At 40.3% G+C, this 16519-nt stretch overlaps 3 protein-coding genes across 3 annotated transcripts; 2 read left to right on the top strand and 1 right to left on the bottom strand.

Annotated features, from left to right (window-relative positions):
- Nucleotides 1–1076: 1076 nt before the first annotated feature.
- On the top strand, nucleotides 1077–6486 carry prr15lb (proline rich 15 like b). The gene is made up of 2 exons (XM_085761299.1): nucleotides 1077–1302; nucleotides 6116–6486. The coding sequence occupies exon 2, from the start codon at nucleotides 6143–6145 to the stop codon at nucleotides 6464–6466; it is 324 nt and encodes a 107-aa protein (XP_085617425.1). The 5' UTR covers nucleotides 1077–1302; nucleotides 6116–6142; the 3' UTR covers nucleotides 6467–6486.
- Nucleotides 6487–9339: 2853 nt separating this feature from the next.
- On the bottom strand, nucleotides 9340–11768 carry pnpo (pyridoxamine 5'-phosphate oxidase). Its single transcript, XM_085761298.1, has 7 exons — nucleotides 11540–11768; nucleotides 10857–10981; nucleotides 10670–10769; nucleotides 10500–10553; nucleotides 10279–10407; nucleotides 10114–10184; nucleotides 9340–9573 (listed from the first exon to the last, which is right to left on the bottom strand). Exons 1-7 carry the CDS (start codon nucleotides 11726–11728, stop codon nucleotides 9408–9410), a joined length of 834 nt encoding a protein of 277 aa, XP_085617424.1. The 5' UTR covers nucleotides 11729–11768; the 3' UTR covers nucleotides 9340–9407.
- An 845-nt stretch (nucleotides 11769–12613) lies between these two features.
- mrpl10 (mitochondrial ribosomal protein L10) lies at nucleotides 12614–15949 on the top strand. The gene is made up of 5 exons (XM_085761657.1): nucleotides 12614–12666; nucleotides 12907–13079; nucleotides 13681–13845; nucleotides 14429–14573; nucleotides 15333–15949. Exons 1-5 carry the CDS (start codon nucleotides 12627–12629, stop codon nucleotides 15575–15577), a joined length of 768 nt encoding a protein of 255 aa, XP_085617783.1. The 5' UTR covers nucleotides 12614–12626; the 3' UTR covers nucleotides 15578–15949.
- The last annotated feature ends 570 nt before the right edge of the window (nucleotides 15950–16519 follow it).

The following is a 16519-nucleotide window of genomic DNA, read 5'->3' as shown; positions in this document are numbered from 1 at the left end:
ATTTATTGCTGTGTGTATTAAAATACCACTGATCAGTTATTAAAATACAATTATTCAATCAGCCATTGGTAATTTCAGTTCAAACTTATTTAGCCTACAGAGTTTTGTGGGGGTTTTTATATTGTAAGAGAGGTGCTCTAAACAGCTCTTGACATTTCTATGTTTTCCATATTCTGTGTTATAAACTGTTTTCTTGTCTGTTTACAACATCTATTACACATCTCCCCGTCTTGGGTGAGGGATCCCTCCTCTGTTGCTCACCCTGCGGTTTCTCCAATTTTTCCCTGTTAAAAGCGTTTCCAGGAGTTTTTCCTCTGTCGATGTGAGGGTATAAGGGCGGAGGATGTTATTATGATGCCATGTAAAGCCCTTTGAGACAAACTGTTTGTAAAACTGGGCTAAATTGCCTTGCCTTGCCCTGCGTTGCCTATAGCTGTAAATAAATGTTAATTGTAGTTCAGTAAAGACTACATTTCCCCCTTATCTAAGATAATAGAATAAAAATGTTTAACTAAAGCACAAGTACCTCTTAAGCATTTCTACTTTTACTTTAGTAATGAATCTGAATATTATTGTGAACTGTGGCCTACAAGAGGTCATGTACAGCAGCAGCAGCAGCAGTGCCTCTCAAGTAACCTAATTTCAGGTCATTTGAATTGTGACCAAACTTGCAAAGTAAGTGTCAATTCACTGTCTGTGATTTTGCACAACTCATGCAAAATATCAGAAACACTCCCCTCATTCAGCTCTCCCTCTCTCCATCTCTCTCTCTCTCTCCCTCTCTGTACTAAAACCAGTGCAACAGGAAATGTAAAACACAATGACAACTTGACTCTTTATTATTCTCTTAATTCCCTGTTAAAAGAAAGTTGAGTTTTAACGTGACACAGTTAAAAAGGGGGGAATTTATTTCCAGTTTGGAAAGCTGCTCATTTCAAAGTTCACATTAACCCTGCTGTCAGTAATGTGCCCCGGAGGAAGGTCTCACCAAATCACATGGGTGCAACAGTCATTTACTCACTCATGCACTCAGCTGGGCGGGCTTTAGGTGTGTGTGTGTGTGTGTGTGTGTGTGTGTGTGTGTGTGTTTGAGGAGGGTGTGTGCAGGAGTGGAGTACAGAGGGACAAGGTCAGAGAGCGAGAGGCAGAGAGGAAGAGATGCTGTACCTGTGCATGATCACCTGAGGAGAAGAAGAAGAAGGAAAAGAAGCAAGACACAGAGGAGAGTTAAAGAATTCATAATCATGGCGGCGCAGCATCACGTCTGAGAGCTTCTCCTTCAGCCAGATCTTCATCAACAAGGTAAGAAAACACCTGAAAGTTATTTAATGTCTTTTAAAAACCTACCGCAGAAACTGTTTTATATGTTTATATGCAACTGAAGGCTCATTGATCTCAGAATAGATCCAGTAATATGTTTGAAAGTATTAGTTTGGTTTATCATCTTTAAAGTATATTTATAATATACAACGTACCTGTGTCAGTCACAGAGCGATACAGTCCAGGACTTATTATTACCGGTATATCACAGTTGCAAGATGGAGAACGGCAACAACGGGCAGTAATTTAGTCATTTTTAGGGCAAACTGACGGGTCCAGCTTCTCAAATCTGAAGTTTTCTGTCATTTTTCTTTGCCGTTCATGATATTAAACTGAATATCTTTGGTTTTTAGACGGTCAGTCGGACAAAACAGGACATTTAATGACATTAACAGGTGCTTTTGGATTTTGCGTCCGGCCGTTTCACTGTTTTTATGAGCTTCTACCAGTTTTGTTTGAAAAACTACAATATGGAGAGAAATATTTCAGTGTTTGATGATTTAAATAGATGTTATAAAAAGAAAATGAAAGACAAAAAAACTGAACCATGAACCACAGTAGCGGTGGATATGTCACAACATGTCGTTGTTTGTTTGTCCTGCGCTTGAGCTGCAGACTGAGAGTAAATATAAACTTTTTCAAAGTCATGAATTTAACAGTATTTCTGGATTTTAACATAATAAATTCTTTATTTATTTTATTTATTTATTTATATAGCACTTTTCGCAGCACAAAGTCACAAAGTGCTTCACAAAACATAATAAGACAACACAGTATATACAAAGAAGATGAAGAGAATAATAACATCCCCATAACAACACAGGAGGTTTCAATGAAGATACAGAAACTAAAAAACGCTCAGAAATTACACACACACTTACATATAGATCCACATTATTATTGTCATTATTAATAGTATTATTATTATTTTAACAAAGATCAGACAGAGAACACCCAAGGTGCCTTCATCAACTCATTCAACTTTGCAGTCACGGGTCAACAGTGAAGTTGGCACAAAGGATGAAACCTGAGAATCTAATGAACCTCCAGCTCAATTATGAGGGCAGCACAGTCACCGGTGCCCTTGGAGACTCCTCTCTCTCTCTCCCTGCAGCTCAAACATTATGCTATTGAAAAGACATTGCAGCTGGTTAGTGATTTCTGAACGCCACTGCACCGTTCCCTCCTTCCTGCTCTGATCTCTGAGGCTCTGAGGCAGAGCGACTCACCCACACACACACACATACACACACACATAACAAAAATACATGGTAACTTATTAAAGGGAGCTATGGAGGGCCTCCTTTGTGTCAACAGGGCTTTTTGTCTCAAAGGTCACATCTAAGTCAAACATAGAGGACTAAAAAGAAATATGTGCTCATATCGTGCCGCTGTGTTCTCTTACTTAACACGGTGTGAAAGTGCCACTCGCTGTTGTTAACTTTGTGTTCTGCAGAAACTGCTGGATGGAAAGTCAACAATACTATGTAAATGCTGTGTAAACGTTTGTCATGGAGCAGCCTGCACAAAACATCCAGTTTGCTGAATTCAACTAAAAAGAAATTACAGTATTAACTTCAGATTTAGGATTTGAAAAGAGAATTAGTGTTTGAATCTATACATATAAAAGTTGGGTGAACACTGTGGTGAGGGGACGGATGCTGCAGCCATGGGGGAACTCATAAAAGCTCCTCTTGGTCAGCAGCACTATCTGTTACCTGAGTGTGTGTACACAACTAGGTCAGCAATAAACACAATTGGACATTAGTGGGACAGAGGACTAAAGTGCAGGTGCTCTTATGTAACACACCCATCCTCCTGCTTTAGATGTCCCTCTCTGACAGTTTTAAAGTAAAATTGATAAAACAAAAACAAAAAAACAAGAGTCAATTGTTTCCTCCACTGTTTCTGTCTTGAACCTTTGCACCATGTGTGTGTATGTGTGTGTGTGTGCGTGCCAGGTGCCGCACATCACATGGGCCAGATAAGAGTAAGATGAGTGTTTCTGCAAAAGGGCATGGACTCTTTATTTGCATAGGTGCCTTCATGATAAAGTGACCACACCAACGCAGCATTGGTGCGTTCATTGCTTCCTGGCAGCCCTCATAAAGCTGGGATCACAGCATCTGATGAACTCATAAAAACCTGCGTTTATTAGCCACACGGTCACACAAACGCTGAACAACGAGCATAATGCACGGAAATACTCAAATACAGGTTGGACGACCTCCGTTCTCCTGTTAATATAAATCGTTTTGCAATCGTTTTATCAATTTAGCTTGTTTATTCATGGCGAGGAAGGTGTATTTTGTTAATATTCAACTAAAAGTTTATTGAAATTGTGCGTTTCGGTTTTGATTTCCGAGTAAATCGCCTGTTAGAGGAGTGTGAGGGTTTAGTTTGAGAGAGGACACAGAGAGGAAACATGGGAAGAGAGAAGGGGAGGGACGGCGAGGGGGTTCCCAGCTTTAGTCAAACTAGTGATGGTCAGATAACACAGTGTGTGCTGGTGATTGTTTTTTTTAATATTGATTAATTTGGTGATTAAACACACGATCATGCTAATCATAACATCTTACAGCCTGAGATGAGCCCAGGAAATGTTTTTATCTCGTCCAACAAACTGTTCAAAGCCACGAAATGATAAGTTTACTATGACCACGAGAAGCAGCAGTTCAGACATTTGTGAGCACTGAAAAGTGAAAGTTTAAAGGCCCCTATTTAACTGATCGGTCAAGTAGTCGTTGTAGCTCTAGTGTGCATCTTAACCATTGAATATTATTTTGAAAGACTTAAATGACTGAATGAATGTGTATTAAGCTCCACACTGGAGGTTCTGTGATGATAAAGTGGGTGAGAGCTCAGGAAAAAGCAAGTAGAGCTTGGGTGGTTTAACTAAAGGCAAATGAAGCAACTTTAATTCAATGAGACTTAAACTAAATTATGGATTCATTATAATATTTGTATTTAAAAGCAAAGGTTTCACACTCGAACAGACTTTTTCAGGATCAAAGAGCTGCAACAGGTGATCAATCAATCAGCCTGATCAATTGAAAATGACTCAGCAGCACCAGGCAGGTTTTATGTCAACAACACGTGCTTTAAAAAAAGAAAAAAGAAAGAAAAAGAAAAAGAAAACCAAAGGAAACGTTAAAAGCAAATGGATATAAACCCATTTATAGGCGCTGCCACGTAGATGTAATGTTATGATGCATGTGACACACTAACTGTTATCATCAAACACCCGGTCAATAACCATGAGGAAGTTATTGTAACCATGTGGTTGCTAGGCGACCAAGGGTTATAATAGAATAAAAGTAATAATAAAACTCTGTCTGTCTGATTGTTGTCTGTCTCCATGTGTGTCGACGTGGAGGAGTCAGCAGCACAGATATAAAAGACTTTAATAGAATCATCCTCAGGGTCGTTCGTTTTCAATAGAATCAGTTCGACTGTATTTTATTCTTATATAACACGATGAGGCCTTTTTTTTTTTTACTCTAACTTCATATCAGATCACATGGGAGAGACAGAGGATACTGTTCAGGTGTTTATTAATTCATCAGCTGAGAGCAGAGTGTCAGGTGTCCTCCTCCTCCTCCTCCTCTTCACGTTAGGTTACACCTGCTAATCATGGAGATGTGAGAAGAAGAACTCATCCACATCCACAGTCACTGTCGGCTTTCTAAGGATGCCTCTACACCGCACACACAGTCATTAGTCCCTAAGACTGAGGGCAGGTAGTGTCACATGCTGATGATGTTACATGATGATGACCACCTGATTAATGACTTCAATAAACCTGCAGCACAGATCATAGATAAAGTATGAAAGCAACCTTTAGCAGAATTTTGACATTACAATAACTATAGAAAACTCTAAAATGCAAATGTTTAAAATCCATGTATTTACTTTTTCACATTTTTTTGTACAAAACATGGGCAGCATCAGTGTAGTGAATAAAAGTAGGCATGGGTACAATATGATGTAGCTAAATAATACAAATGCTAACCATGTAGTGCCCTTATAGACACAAAAGAAACAATAAAAAAGGAGAAGAACAAAAGGTACACATACTGTACGTCTGTGCACATGTTCACATACACCCATATGTCTAAATAATCATACACATATCCATACACAATTGCACACTCATGTATTTACTTTTATAGGTGGACTAGTCGTATAGGAGTGTTTTTAACACAAAAAAGTACAATTGTGAGGTACATGAGTATGTCCATCTAATGCTGCTGCATATTTCAGACAGGAATATTGTTGTTTCACTCCACTGCCCTTATTTGACAGCAAATAGTTTACTTTATATACAAACATATAAGAAAAACCTCATATAAATATGCAAAATAATTTACTGTGCATTAAAATTAAGGTAATTTTTCAACCACATTACCTCTGACTGACTTATTTATCATGGTCTTCTGCCTCCTGTGGTTCAGATGTGCTTTGTAAAATATACACTTTTTCTAAAATGACTTTATTTATGTTTTCTACATGTGAATGTGTCTCTAAATGCTGTTTCAAAGCCTCCACACTGACACACTGACATGAGAGGCCAAAACCTTTTCTTAGGGTGTCAAACAAGATGAAAGATGTTAAATTAAATTGATATATTATAAAATGTGTCAAAGCACATCATGTATAATTTGTGTGTCCAGAAATGTGACACTGAAGTTGCCAATGAGGAACCTTTTCTATGTTCACTGACCTGTGCAGGTATAATAACGGTTACTGTAACACAGTGTGTGTGTGTGTGTGTGTGTGTGTGTGTGTCCTTCAGGCCAGTCCTCCAGTCTCTGTCGGGGCCATGGCTGAACAAAGCTGGTGGAAGCTGACCTTCTCCCGCAAGAAGAAATCTGAACCAAAGGTTTTGTACGAGATCCCGGCCGAGTATGGGACCAACACCGGGAAGAAAGACCACTCAGGCAATAACCCCCCCGCGGACCACATGGACAGCCAGTTCAATGCCAGACTGGAGAAGATTGTGGATAAATCTGCCACCAAGGGCCGTCACGTCAAGGTGTCCCACTCCGGGCGCTTCAAGGAGAAGAAGAGGGTCCGGGCCACGCTGTCCGAGAACCCAAACCTGTTCGCAGATGATGAAAACCATAAAAAGAAGACTGACAAATAGGGCACACGCTCCCTATAAAACACACCAAAAAAAAGCAAATCCCAAATGTGTCATATTTCAGTGTCACATCTATGAAAGCTTCGACACACACACATACAAACAAACACAACCATGTTGCAGCAGCACCACACCCAGGCAGATACTGTGACCAATGGGCTCACACCTAAACAAACATCTGGTATCAGCTGGCGGCCCTTAGACGCACACCAAACAGAGGCAAAGCAAAGTTCAAAGACATTTTTCTTTTTTGGGGTTTATCAACAATATAAAAAAAATCTCTCCATATTATCTTCCCTGTGCTGTTTTATATCAAACATATGAAGGAAAACGTTAAACTGCCTAACCTCATCCTCATCTTCAGCCTCATGATTGAAAAGCAACTTTATTGTAATTATTATGTTTTTATTTTTATTAATGTAGATGTAGAGTTTTGGAATGACACTTTCTTTTTTTTCCTTTTTTTTTTTTTGTAATGTTTTATTCAATCGATATAAACCGGAGGAGGCATGTTTGTGTAGTGTGCGACCAGGGCACAGTAAAATTTTTATTACATTTTTACGACCAAAGCAAATATAGACTTGATTTTGATGACTGTGTGAGACTCTGATGGTGCTCCGCAGGTACGGTAAATTAAAATATATATATATACATATACAGTTTATATGATCTTTTATGGAATCTTTGAAGCAAAAAAATGTGTATTTTGTTTTTAATAAATGTATCATGATGTGTTAATGTGACAGAGTGCACTGTGTGTGTGTATGTGTGTGTGTGTGTGTGCAGGCAGGTCACACTCAGTGAGTTATCTCACTGCTGTTTGAACATGTAGATCAATGATTTAAGCGACTTAGGTGTTAATGTTACTGACGTGGTCCTGTCTGAAAGCTGCAGAGGAGAGTTTGTTATTTCACCTGAGTGTGTGTCGGCATGGTGACTGTAAGCAGACACTGACATCTGATGCCACACAGTGTGTTTCTGCACTTTGTAATACAAGATTCCTTAATGTTAGTGCACAAACTGGCCACAGGTAGGATCTAGTTATATATATTTATATATATAAACAGAATTAATAGTTTTCAGTTGTTAATGCATGAAAATAGTTCCTCTGTGGGTGTTTTTTGTTGGACATTTAAGTCTGTAAATGTTGCACCGCTGACACCTGCTGGTCACAAAATGCACTTTGGCCTGAGTTATAAATTAAACTTTATTTCATAGTTAATTCATGTCAAAAACAACAACAACGACAACAACATTTTCTTCATCAGTAAACAATTTCAGGTAGTACAAGACGTACACAAGAAAATTGGCACAAACAACATCGTCAGCTCTTTTAATCTCGTTATTAAAAGGCATCTGGACCTAAGACGGTTACAATCAGTTCATAGTTAATAGAAATCAACTGTAAAGGCTGGAAATACTTCACTTTATGGGTCAATTATTCTCCTTTATTCTCTAAAAATTAAAAAATATTTATTTATACGAAGGCTCCTGGAAATGATGTTAACACTTGGTGCAGATTACAGTCGATTAAACCTCTCATGGCTCGCTGATTTAACCTAGATTATCCAGTTTTCCAATAATCAACGATTCATAATTGATGGCTTTTGTTAAGGAAACTGCCTCTAAACTCTCCACCTACTCAGAATTAGTGTAAAATTACAAGCTGCATCTTTCGTAAACCTTCTTGTGGATTATTAGGAACAAAATAAACCTGTAAAATAAAGTGTTGCCCATTTTTTCAACACTTAAAGTGAACAGTTAACAGAGAAGACTGAATGGTGGCAGAGAGTCGGTGGCACAGATTGTGCTTTTAAGAAAAATGAAACAGTTTCCTGGTCCTAAAGGTCGACATCAACAACAACACTGTTGAATAACAGACATTATGGTCAATCATTATTCAGCGAAAAACCACATGGAGTTTGCTCTCCCGTGTCAGTCAGTGCACTCTCTGTTCAGCACATTTTTCATTTCATGACACGAGGGAAATGTAAAGTTGCATCACACCTCTCCTACTGATCCACTGAGAACATGTGAGGACAAGAAACAAACGTCTCACGGTTTAAATCCTAAACACAGCAGCAGCAGCAGCAGCAGCAGCAGCAGCACTTATTTAAAACATCAAATGTTTTCCATCAGTACCTACTGTACAGATGAGCAGTTACTTCAGGTGAGGTAAAGATGGTGATTTCTTTTTTTTCTTTAAAGAGATAGTTCAACATTTTGGCAAATTGGCCCATTGCCATAATCGCTATAGTCATAGCAGTAGGTTTGTTACCTTTATTTGTCGTTGCAAGCTATTTTTAGAACGGCGGAGCAGAGCCGCGAGCTGCTCAGAGCTACGCTACGGAGGCTAATGGGATTTCTTGGTTTCCCTCATCAAACACACAACTTACACAATCCAACAACTCCAAAACGCTCTGGTGGACAAGTTGTAACCTGCACATTCACCACCCTATGAGATAATAACAGAACGTTACCAGACAGAGTTGTTTTAGAGGTAAATTCATGCAAAACCACTGATGTGTGTTGCCTTCAGGGACAGTTTTTCGGCAAGCAGTCTCTGTATTTACCTTGAAAACAACTGTCTCGTAACGTTCTGTTATTATCTCATAGCGTGGTGAATGTGCAGGTCACAACTTGTCCACGAGAGCGTTTTGGAGTTTTTGGATTGTGTATTTGATGAGTTTGATGAGGGAAACCAAGAAATCCCATTAGCCTCCGTAGCGTAGCTCTGAGCAGCTCGCGGCTCTGCTCCACCGTTCTAAAAATAGCTTGCACCGACAATTAAAGGTAACAAACCTACTGCTAAAACTATAGGGATTATGGCAATGGGCCAATTTGCCCCAAAAAATGGTGAACTATCCCTTTAAATTCGATGATGATGTCACATCCTGGATGAGGTTTGTGTCCCTGTTCCCTGTATATGATGAGAGTCCGTCTCTCATGGCGACAGGCGCTGGTACACCCAGCCTCCCTCCGCGTTGTGCTGGAACTCCTCCAGCTCCGACTCTCCGTCCTTTGGTTTGGTGAAGACGATGCGGTCGTGGAGTCTGTTGGTCTGACCCTGCCAGAACTCCATCAAGTACGGTTTGACCATGTAGCCGCCCCTGTTAGTAAAACACCACAGTATAAAACAACATGAACATGGAACAACATGGAGCTCTCTGTATAAACACAACATCCTGTACCTGAGAAAAACCCGAGACTATTACTAATTAACAGGTGATATTTCATTGGTTCACTCAGTGTTATGGTTAATGTGCATCCCACATAATCACAACCTGCAGTTTGATTCACAGCCAAAGGACCGTTGTTGCATTCCTCTGCTCTCATTTCCTGTCTCTTCACCTACTTTAATGGTGCCCGGAGGAAGGGAAAAGTCCAAATACACCGAAATTTAACGGAGGAATTTTATTAAAATTGATGCACTTTCATTTCCTGCAAGTGTTGTTGGGTTTGTGACCTCCAACTATGTGGATGATTGGTTGTTTTAATGTGGCTTGGAGCAACAAAGCTTAACTATAACTCAAACTAAAACTTATTATTATGAAATCCTGCAAGCAAACAGCACTAACACTCCTTCTCATTCCCCATAATTTAGGATTTTATAGTTCATTTCTATGCACAGAATAAAACGTGGTGCTCACCAGTATTCAGGCATGGGCACTTCTGTCTCCTTGTATTTCTCCTCCAGTTCTGCATTTTTCTCCCTGAGATACTAACAAAGAAAAGAAAGGACAAAAAAACTGAGGCGTCAAACAAACACTGATGCATTTCATTCATAACACCACAGCAGTTCTGTTGGTTCTTACGTCTCTGTTGGGAACCGGAGTGCTCTGTCGACTCACAACCGCCCCGATCTGGCTGCTCTTGGGTCGGGAGTGGAAGTAGTCACAGGAGGTCTGGTAGGGGATCCGCTCCACTCGGCCCTCGATACGAATCTGGATATAAACATTTAGATAAATCGACTGTCATGCACTGTGTGGAAAAAACAAAAACACCAGACAGAAACTGCATGAACGCCTCTCTGTACCTGTCTGTTTAGAGGTTCCCAGTAGAAGACCAGGCAGGCGAATGGATTAGTCTCCTGTGGATGAAAGATAAGATCAACATGGCGGATGTGGAAATAGAATAAATACCAAAATACACATAAAAAAAGACAAAGTGTGAGAGTCAGAGAGACAAAAGAGACTCATAACTCACCAGCTCTGAACCTTTTCTGCTTTCATAGTTTGTAAAGAAGCGGAAACCTTCGTTGCTGTAGCCCTTCAGGAGAACCATACGAGCAGACGGGCGTCCGTCCCTGAACAGACAGACATGAGACTTATGAGAAACTGGGAAACATTGTGACGGAAAATCTGCTCTTTTCATAAGAGTTAAAGTTTCCTACTTGGTGGCAGTGGCGATGCACATGGCGTTGGCCTCTCCGATTTCAGGGCACTTTGTGGCTGCATCAAACCAGTTTCCAAACTGCTTGATTGGGTCCAGAGACACGAGCTGACTCTCTTCGAAGCACTGTCGACACAAATAACCACAGATCCTGAAGCTGCATGTTCGGTTTCTTCAAATGGTGCATGGTAGATTTTGAGATTTTGCTCTGAATCACTGTCACATTTTAAAGGTCGGCTTCTTTGCAGTTTCACTTTCTAGTCTGACCTCAGCATGTTTGTAATATTTCCTGTGCCACAAATCCCCAGAAGAAGTGTTAGGGTTAGAACAATACATGATATAACATCTGTAGATAATTCCCATATTTAATCTCTGTTTCCTGCAGAGTTTGTATTAACATCTTTTCACTTTCAAAGCTCAAAAATATGTACTACATCCACATGTGGGGTCTCTATTAGCCTTTTAATTGGCTGTGCATGATTGCCTGGACATGAAAACACACGATTTCTGCAGCTGGAGCACACACACTATCCAGCCCAGTACACAAATGACGGATGCACAATGCAGGATTTGCACATTAATCTTCTGACACACAAGCAGAGGGTCACCATAACCTTGCAGCTCCACAGACTTGGATCGGTCTGGAGTTTATAAGTAATGCGACTCAGTCTTGAGACTCCTCACCTCCTCATCTCCTTTGTATTTCTTCCTCATGTTGCTCAGGTCCATGTTTGTGCCGTCTGTCGTTGATTTCCTGCAGAAATGCGGTGCAAACGCGCAGTGTTGACCCACGGTCAGGGAGGCACGGGACGGAAGATTTCTCCCAAATAAAGTGATATACCTGGATAAATTCACACTGAGTATGCGCCTCATGCTTGTCAATTTGACGCTGACGTAACCCCGCGTCCTTCTTTACGTAAAAGACAGCGGTGAGTTTTGTAACAGGACCATGAAACTGATCATGCATTCATGAACTGGACTTTTTTTTTCTTTTTCTTTTTTTTTAAATCTTAAAATAGTATTTTCATTAACTGACTTTAAATAAAAAATAAAATAACACAAATAAGGTTGCGTGTGAAGCAGATGTGATTTACACACAAAATAACCTGAACAGCGATGATTCAGCGATGATTAAAACCACACATCGATGAACCATGCTGCGTTCACGGTATATTTGTTATTCACGGCTACAAAGTAAGTTGGGCTGGTGTAATGTCTATGGGTGTATGTCTATGCTGGCTACTGTGGCATCACATGATGATTAAAAAACGTCAATAAAAGTAGGTAAAAAACAAACAAACAAACAAAACTACAATACAAAGATAATATAAAACAAATACACAAAAAACAAAATGCATTGATTGCTCCTAAGTAATTATTTCTTACTATAACTCAAACTAATTTACTAAACGTTTCCAACTTCCAGTAACAGAAAATGTCCCAAAACTGTTCACACGTGACATTATCTAAATATTAAATCATAATGGAGCAAAAAATAATTTACAGTAATGTTGGATAAACTAGTCAGGACTGTTGAAGGCTTTGAAGTGAGATTAAGCTAACGCTAGCTTGGCAACAACACCTGCTTACTCCAGCATTATTACCTTGATTTCATATAATCATTCTAGCAATAAATTACACATCTAAAAGGTTAAAATTTGATTTCCTGTTCTTTCTCTGGTGTGAGTGACAAACCCCTTTTTACCGACGGGACCTGAACGCAGCATTTGTAGCATCGTCACTTCCTGAATCACGTTTTTTCCTGTCCAAGATGGCGGCGACCTTGTGTGTAAAATTACTACCCAAACAGGGTAAAGTAGAGTTAATACTGCATGTTTAACTTTAGTTTATTTATCCACAGTGAATTAATGTTTTGTTTGTGATTTTTTAAAGCTGGTAACTGTCATCTTAGCTCCTGTTAAACTGTTTTCCTGCAGTGAGTGCTGCATCTGCTGCTCAGTTAGCCGGTGTTAGCACCAGCAGCTAGTAGTAACGTTAGAGATGTGGTGGACTGTCAGGTGTGTTTGTTTACCGGACTGTGTGTGTTGCAGGATGGCTTCCTCTCACCCAGAGTGTCCGACACGGCTCCAAGGCGGTGACTCGCCACAAGAAGCCGATGCACATCCTCCGACAGAAGCTGCTGGCTGTGACCAAGTACGTCCCCCCAACAAGGGTCGTTCCCCCAGGCGCCTACCCATCAGCCAAACCCAGAGTGGCTCAGGAGGTAAAGGCCATTTATTATTATATTATTGTTTCATCTCATATCATTTATCATATATTTATGATTATTAACAGAGTCAAGACCAGACCAAACCAGTGCGAGACAATTTTCAAGACCATTACTGTATTGAGTACCAGTTCTAGTAATAATCATCATGTGGTTTGATATTTACATTATTCCTCCTCAGCTAAAAAGAAAAGATGATATTATATAAAATCTAACCCATATCTAATGTAAACAAAGTTTGTATTGAACAGAAGCACACAGCACACAACCTGCTGAAGTCTCCTCCTCCCACTGTGTTGACACTGATGCAACCAAGTTTTTCCAGATGGTTACACAAGCAGATACTTTAGTTAGTAGAACAATTTAAATCATGTTAAAGTTGTTGAATTACATTACAAAGTGAGAAAGTGAGCAAGTTACAGGAAAAAAGATGTCACTGCAGCAGACGTGTCCAGCTTGACCAAGACCTGTGACCATATGTCAGAAACATTGCCCCCTATGTTTCCTTATTTTTATATTCCGAGGTTTTCTTTTTGCTGAAATCAACCACTCTGTCACATCCCCCTGTGAGATTAACTCTTTTCTGTTCTTTCATCAGGATAGTCCTGTGACGTCACTCTTGAAGAAGGAGTTGAAGAATGTTTTCCAGAATTATAAGATGGTCGCTGTGGTCCAGAACAACGCCAGCAACGCCGAAGACATGATGAGTCTCAAGAACAGACTTCATAAACACGGCATTGCTGTCAAGTTCTTCCCCAACCAGGTAACGTCTACTGTACATGGTTTTATTTGTATTATTTTATTCTCTTCTCTCTTTTATTCTTGCATTCTCTTATATTCTGCATCTGTCTGTCCACATTATATAAATAGAGTCGACTATGACAGTAGCTTTTTCATGCAAACAGCTCTTGTGTCTTCCAGTTTCTTGACGCTTGCTCTGATGAAGTTATTCCTGTTCTATTAAATGTCTTAAATAAATAGCACACATGATTATGGGACATTAGAGGAGAGAATTGAGGACAGCAGTGCAACAAAGGTTTATGGGAGGTGCCATTAACTATGGGCCAGTAAAGAACCAATTTTTGCATTTGTGTTGGTATTTGAAAAACACTCAGGATCACATAACTTCTGCTTTGAGAGGAGACAGTAACAACCTGTTGCTGATGTTTATATTTCATAGAATTTAGTTGTACGTCGTTAGACATTTCAAACAGTGCATCATCTCTGCACCACCTGCATATTTAGAAAATAACAAATTTGCAGCCGATGTAATCTTTTTTTAATCCAATATCCAATTTTAATAATAAAAAAAAAGTAATGTAATCTGTAATCTCTCTTATTTTCAGGTGACACGGTCGTTCCTGAAGGACAGTATTTATTCCAACATGGCCGCTCTGTTCATCGGCCCCACAGTGATGATCATCAGTAAAGAGCCGAAGGCGAGGGAGATGCTGATTGCTCTCAGGTCCAGCCCACAGATGACGCTCCTGGGTATATTCATCCTCTATGTCCAACACAATAACTGTCTGACATGCAGGTTTTTTTCATATTCAATATCATTAAAGACAAAGAAACAAACAAATCTTCACATTTAAAGCAGAAGTAAGCGATCCGGTTGTTTTGGCTAACTTCTTGTCAGCCGATGGAGTTAGCAGTCCCCGCCCTCGTCCCTACGTCACCACATTCACGCGCATCCCTTGGCTGCACACACAGAGAGGACCGCCCCTTTATGCCGTTCTCTCTCCTCATTGGATAAAGGTTGTAGGATACAAGGAAAGTTTTCTCCTCGGCTTACAGCAGAGCAGAGTGACTGACAGACCCGTGTTTCAGACCAAACACTCTATATAAGTGATTGCTGTGGGAAGATATAACTATTTAAGACTTATATTAACATAAATATTCCGCTTACTTCTGCTTTAATATAATTCTTAAATAGTTATATCTTCCGACAGCAATCACTTAGAGTGTTTGGTCCGCAACACGGGTCTGTCAGTCACTGTATCCTACAACCTTTATCCAATGAGGAGAGAGAACGGCATAAAGGGGCGGTCCTCTCTGTGTGTGCAGCCAAGGGATGCGCGTGAATGTGGTGACGTAGGGACGAGGGCGGGGACTGCTAACTCCATCGGCTGAGAAGAAGTTAATGACCGGATCGCTTACTTCTGCTTTAAGAAGGTGGAGGAAATGATATCTAAAGAGCATCTGTGATTATGAACATTAACCTGCAGCATGCTTCTCCTCTCTCTACAGGGGCCTGCATAGAGAACACGCTGCTCAGTGCAGATGGTGTCGTGAGTTTCTCCAAGATGCCGTCGATGACCGTCGTCCAGGGTCAGCTGGTGAGCGGGCTGACGATGCTCACCTCCCACACCGCCTCCCTGCTGCAGCGCCACCCGGCCCACCTCTCCGCCCTGCTGCAGCAGTACGTCAAACAGCAGAGCTCGGACAGCGGCGCCGCGGAGGAGGGAGCTCCTAAAGCCGAGGAGGCCACGTAGAGCTTCAGAGGAAGCCGCTGGGACTGTTAAACAAACCGCGCAGAGCTGTTGCTGCTTGGAACGACGGCAGAGTCGGATGCACACTTGAATATTTATTTTTATTTACTCCCAAAAGTTCCTGTCAGAGTTTTTTGGGGGGGATATTAACTCAGTATATTCAGATGGAGCTAAATTCCACTAAATCTTCTAGTGTGCATCCACCCAGAGGAGCACTGGTCACTCACTATTATGACTGAAGGATTGTGCAGACGCAACCGGTGTCTCTGAATGGACGACTTGGATGGACAATGCTGCAAAAAAAATGTCATTGTTGCTCAAGCTTTTACTTTATTTAAAGGCACTGTCACATGAAAATAAATGATATCAACTCAAGTTTATTCTTTAGACTCATATGTTTTTGAATATACACATTTTGTCACCGTTACATTATCTTTTCCAGGATTGCAGCAATTATATTTTTATTAATTGGGGATGATAATTGACTTTTATTAAATGCAGATTCCTTTACATGAGATTTGCACAGATCAGCACATAGCAGCAGTCATTGTTGTAAAGCATAAGTGGCATCATGAAAACCGGTCCCAGCCAAAATAAACACGAGTGGTCACAGATCCTGATAACGTTAATCTGCAGATTACAGCATGTTAATCTGGGTCAGTTAGTCTATTATGGCCTGCTTTTCTGAGAGAGAGACAGAGACAGACACTACTCAGGCACTCTCCTCCTCCACACCACCACACTACCACACTCCCCTGCAGGAGAGCGACTGTCAACACTGACTGAAAACACAATATGGATCAGAAATCAAAGTGAAGGTGCAGAATTTCAGAGTTTTTACACTTCAAAATAAAATAAAAGATGTTTTATTTCCTTATGCATCACAAAAACAAACAGAAAAGGGAGTTACATCAACAGAATACAGGTGTAATGGTAAACACAGGG

This window comes from Trachurus japonicus, chromosome 19 (assembly GCF_045865225.1).
Source record: "Trachurus japonicus isolate A0001 chromosome 19, Traja_1.0".
Lineage (NCBI taxonomy): Eukaryota > Metazoa > Chordata > Actinopteri > Carangiformes > Carangidae > Trachurus > Trachurus japonicus.
The sequence above is the reverse complement of the archived record's forward strand: the minus strand, read 5'-3'. Positions and strand labels throughout refer to the sequence as shown.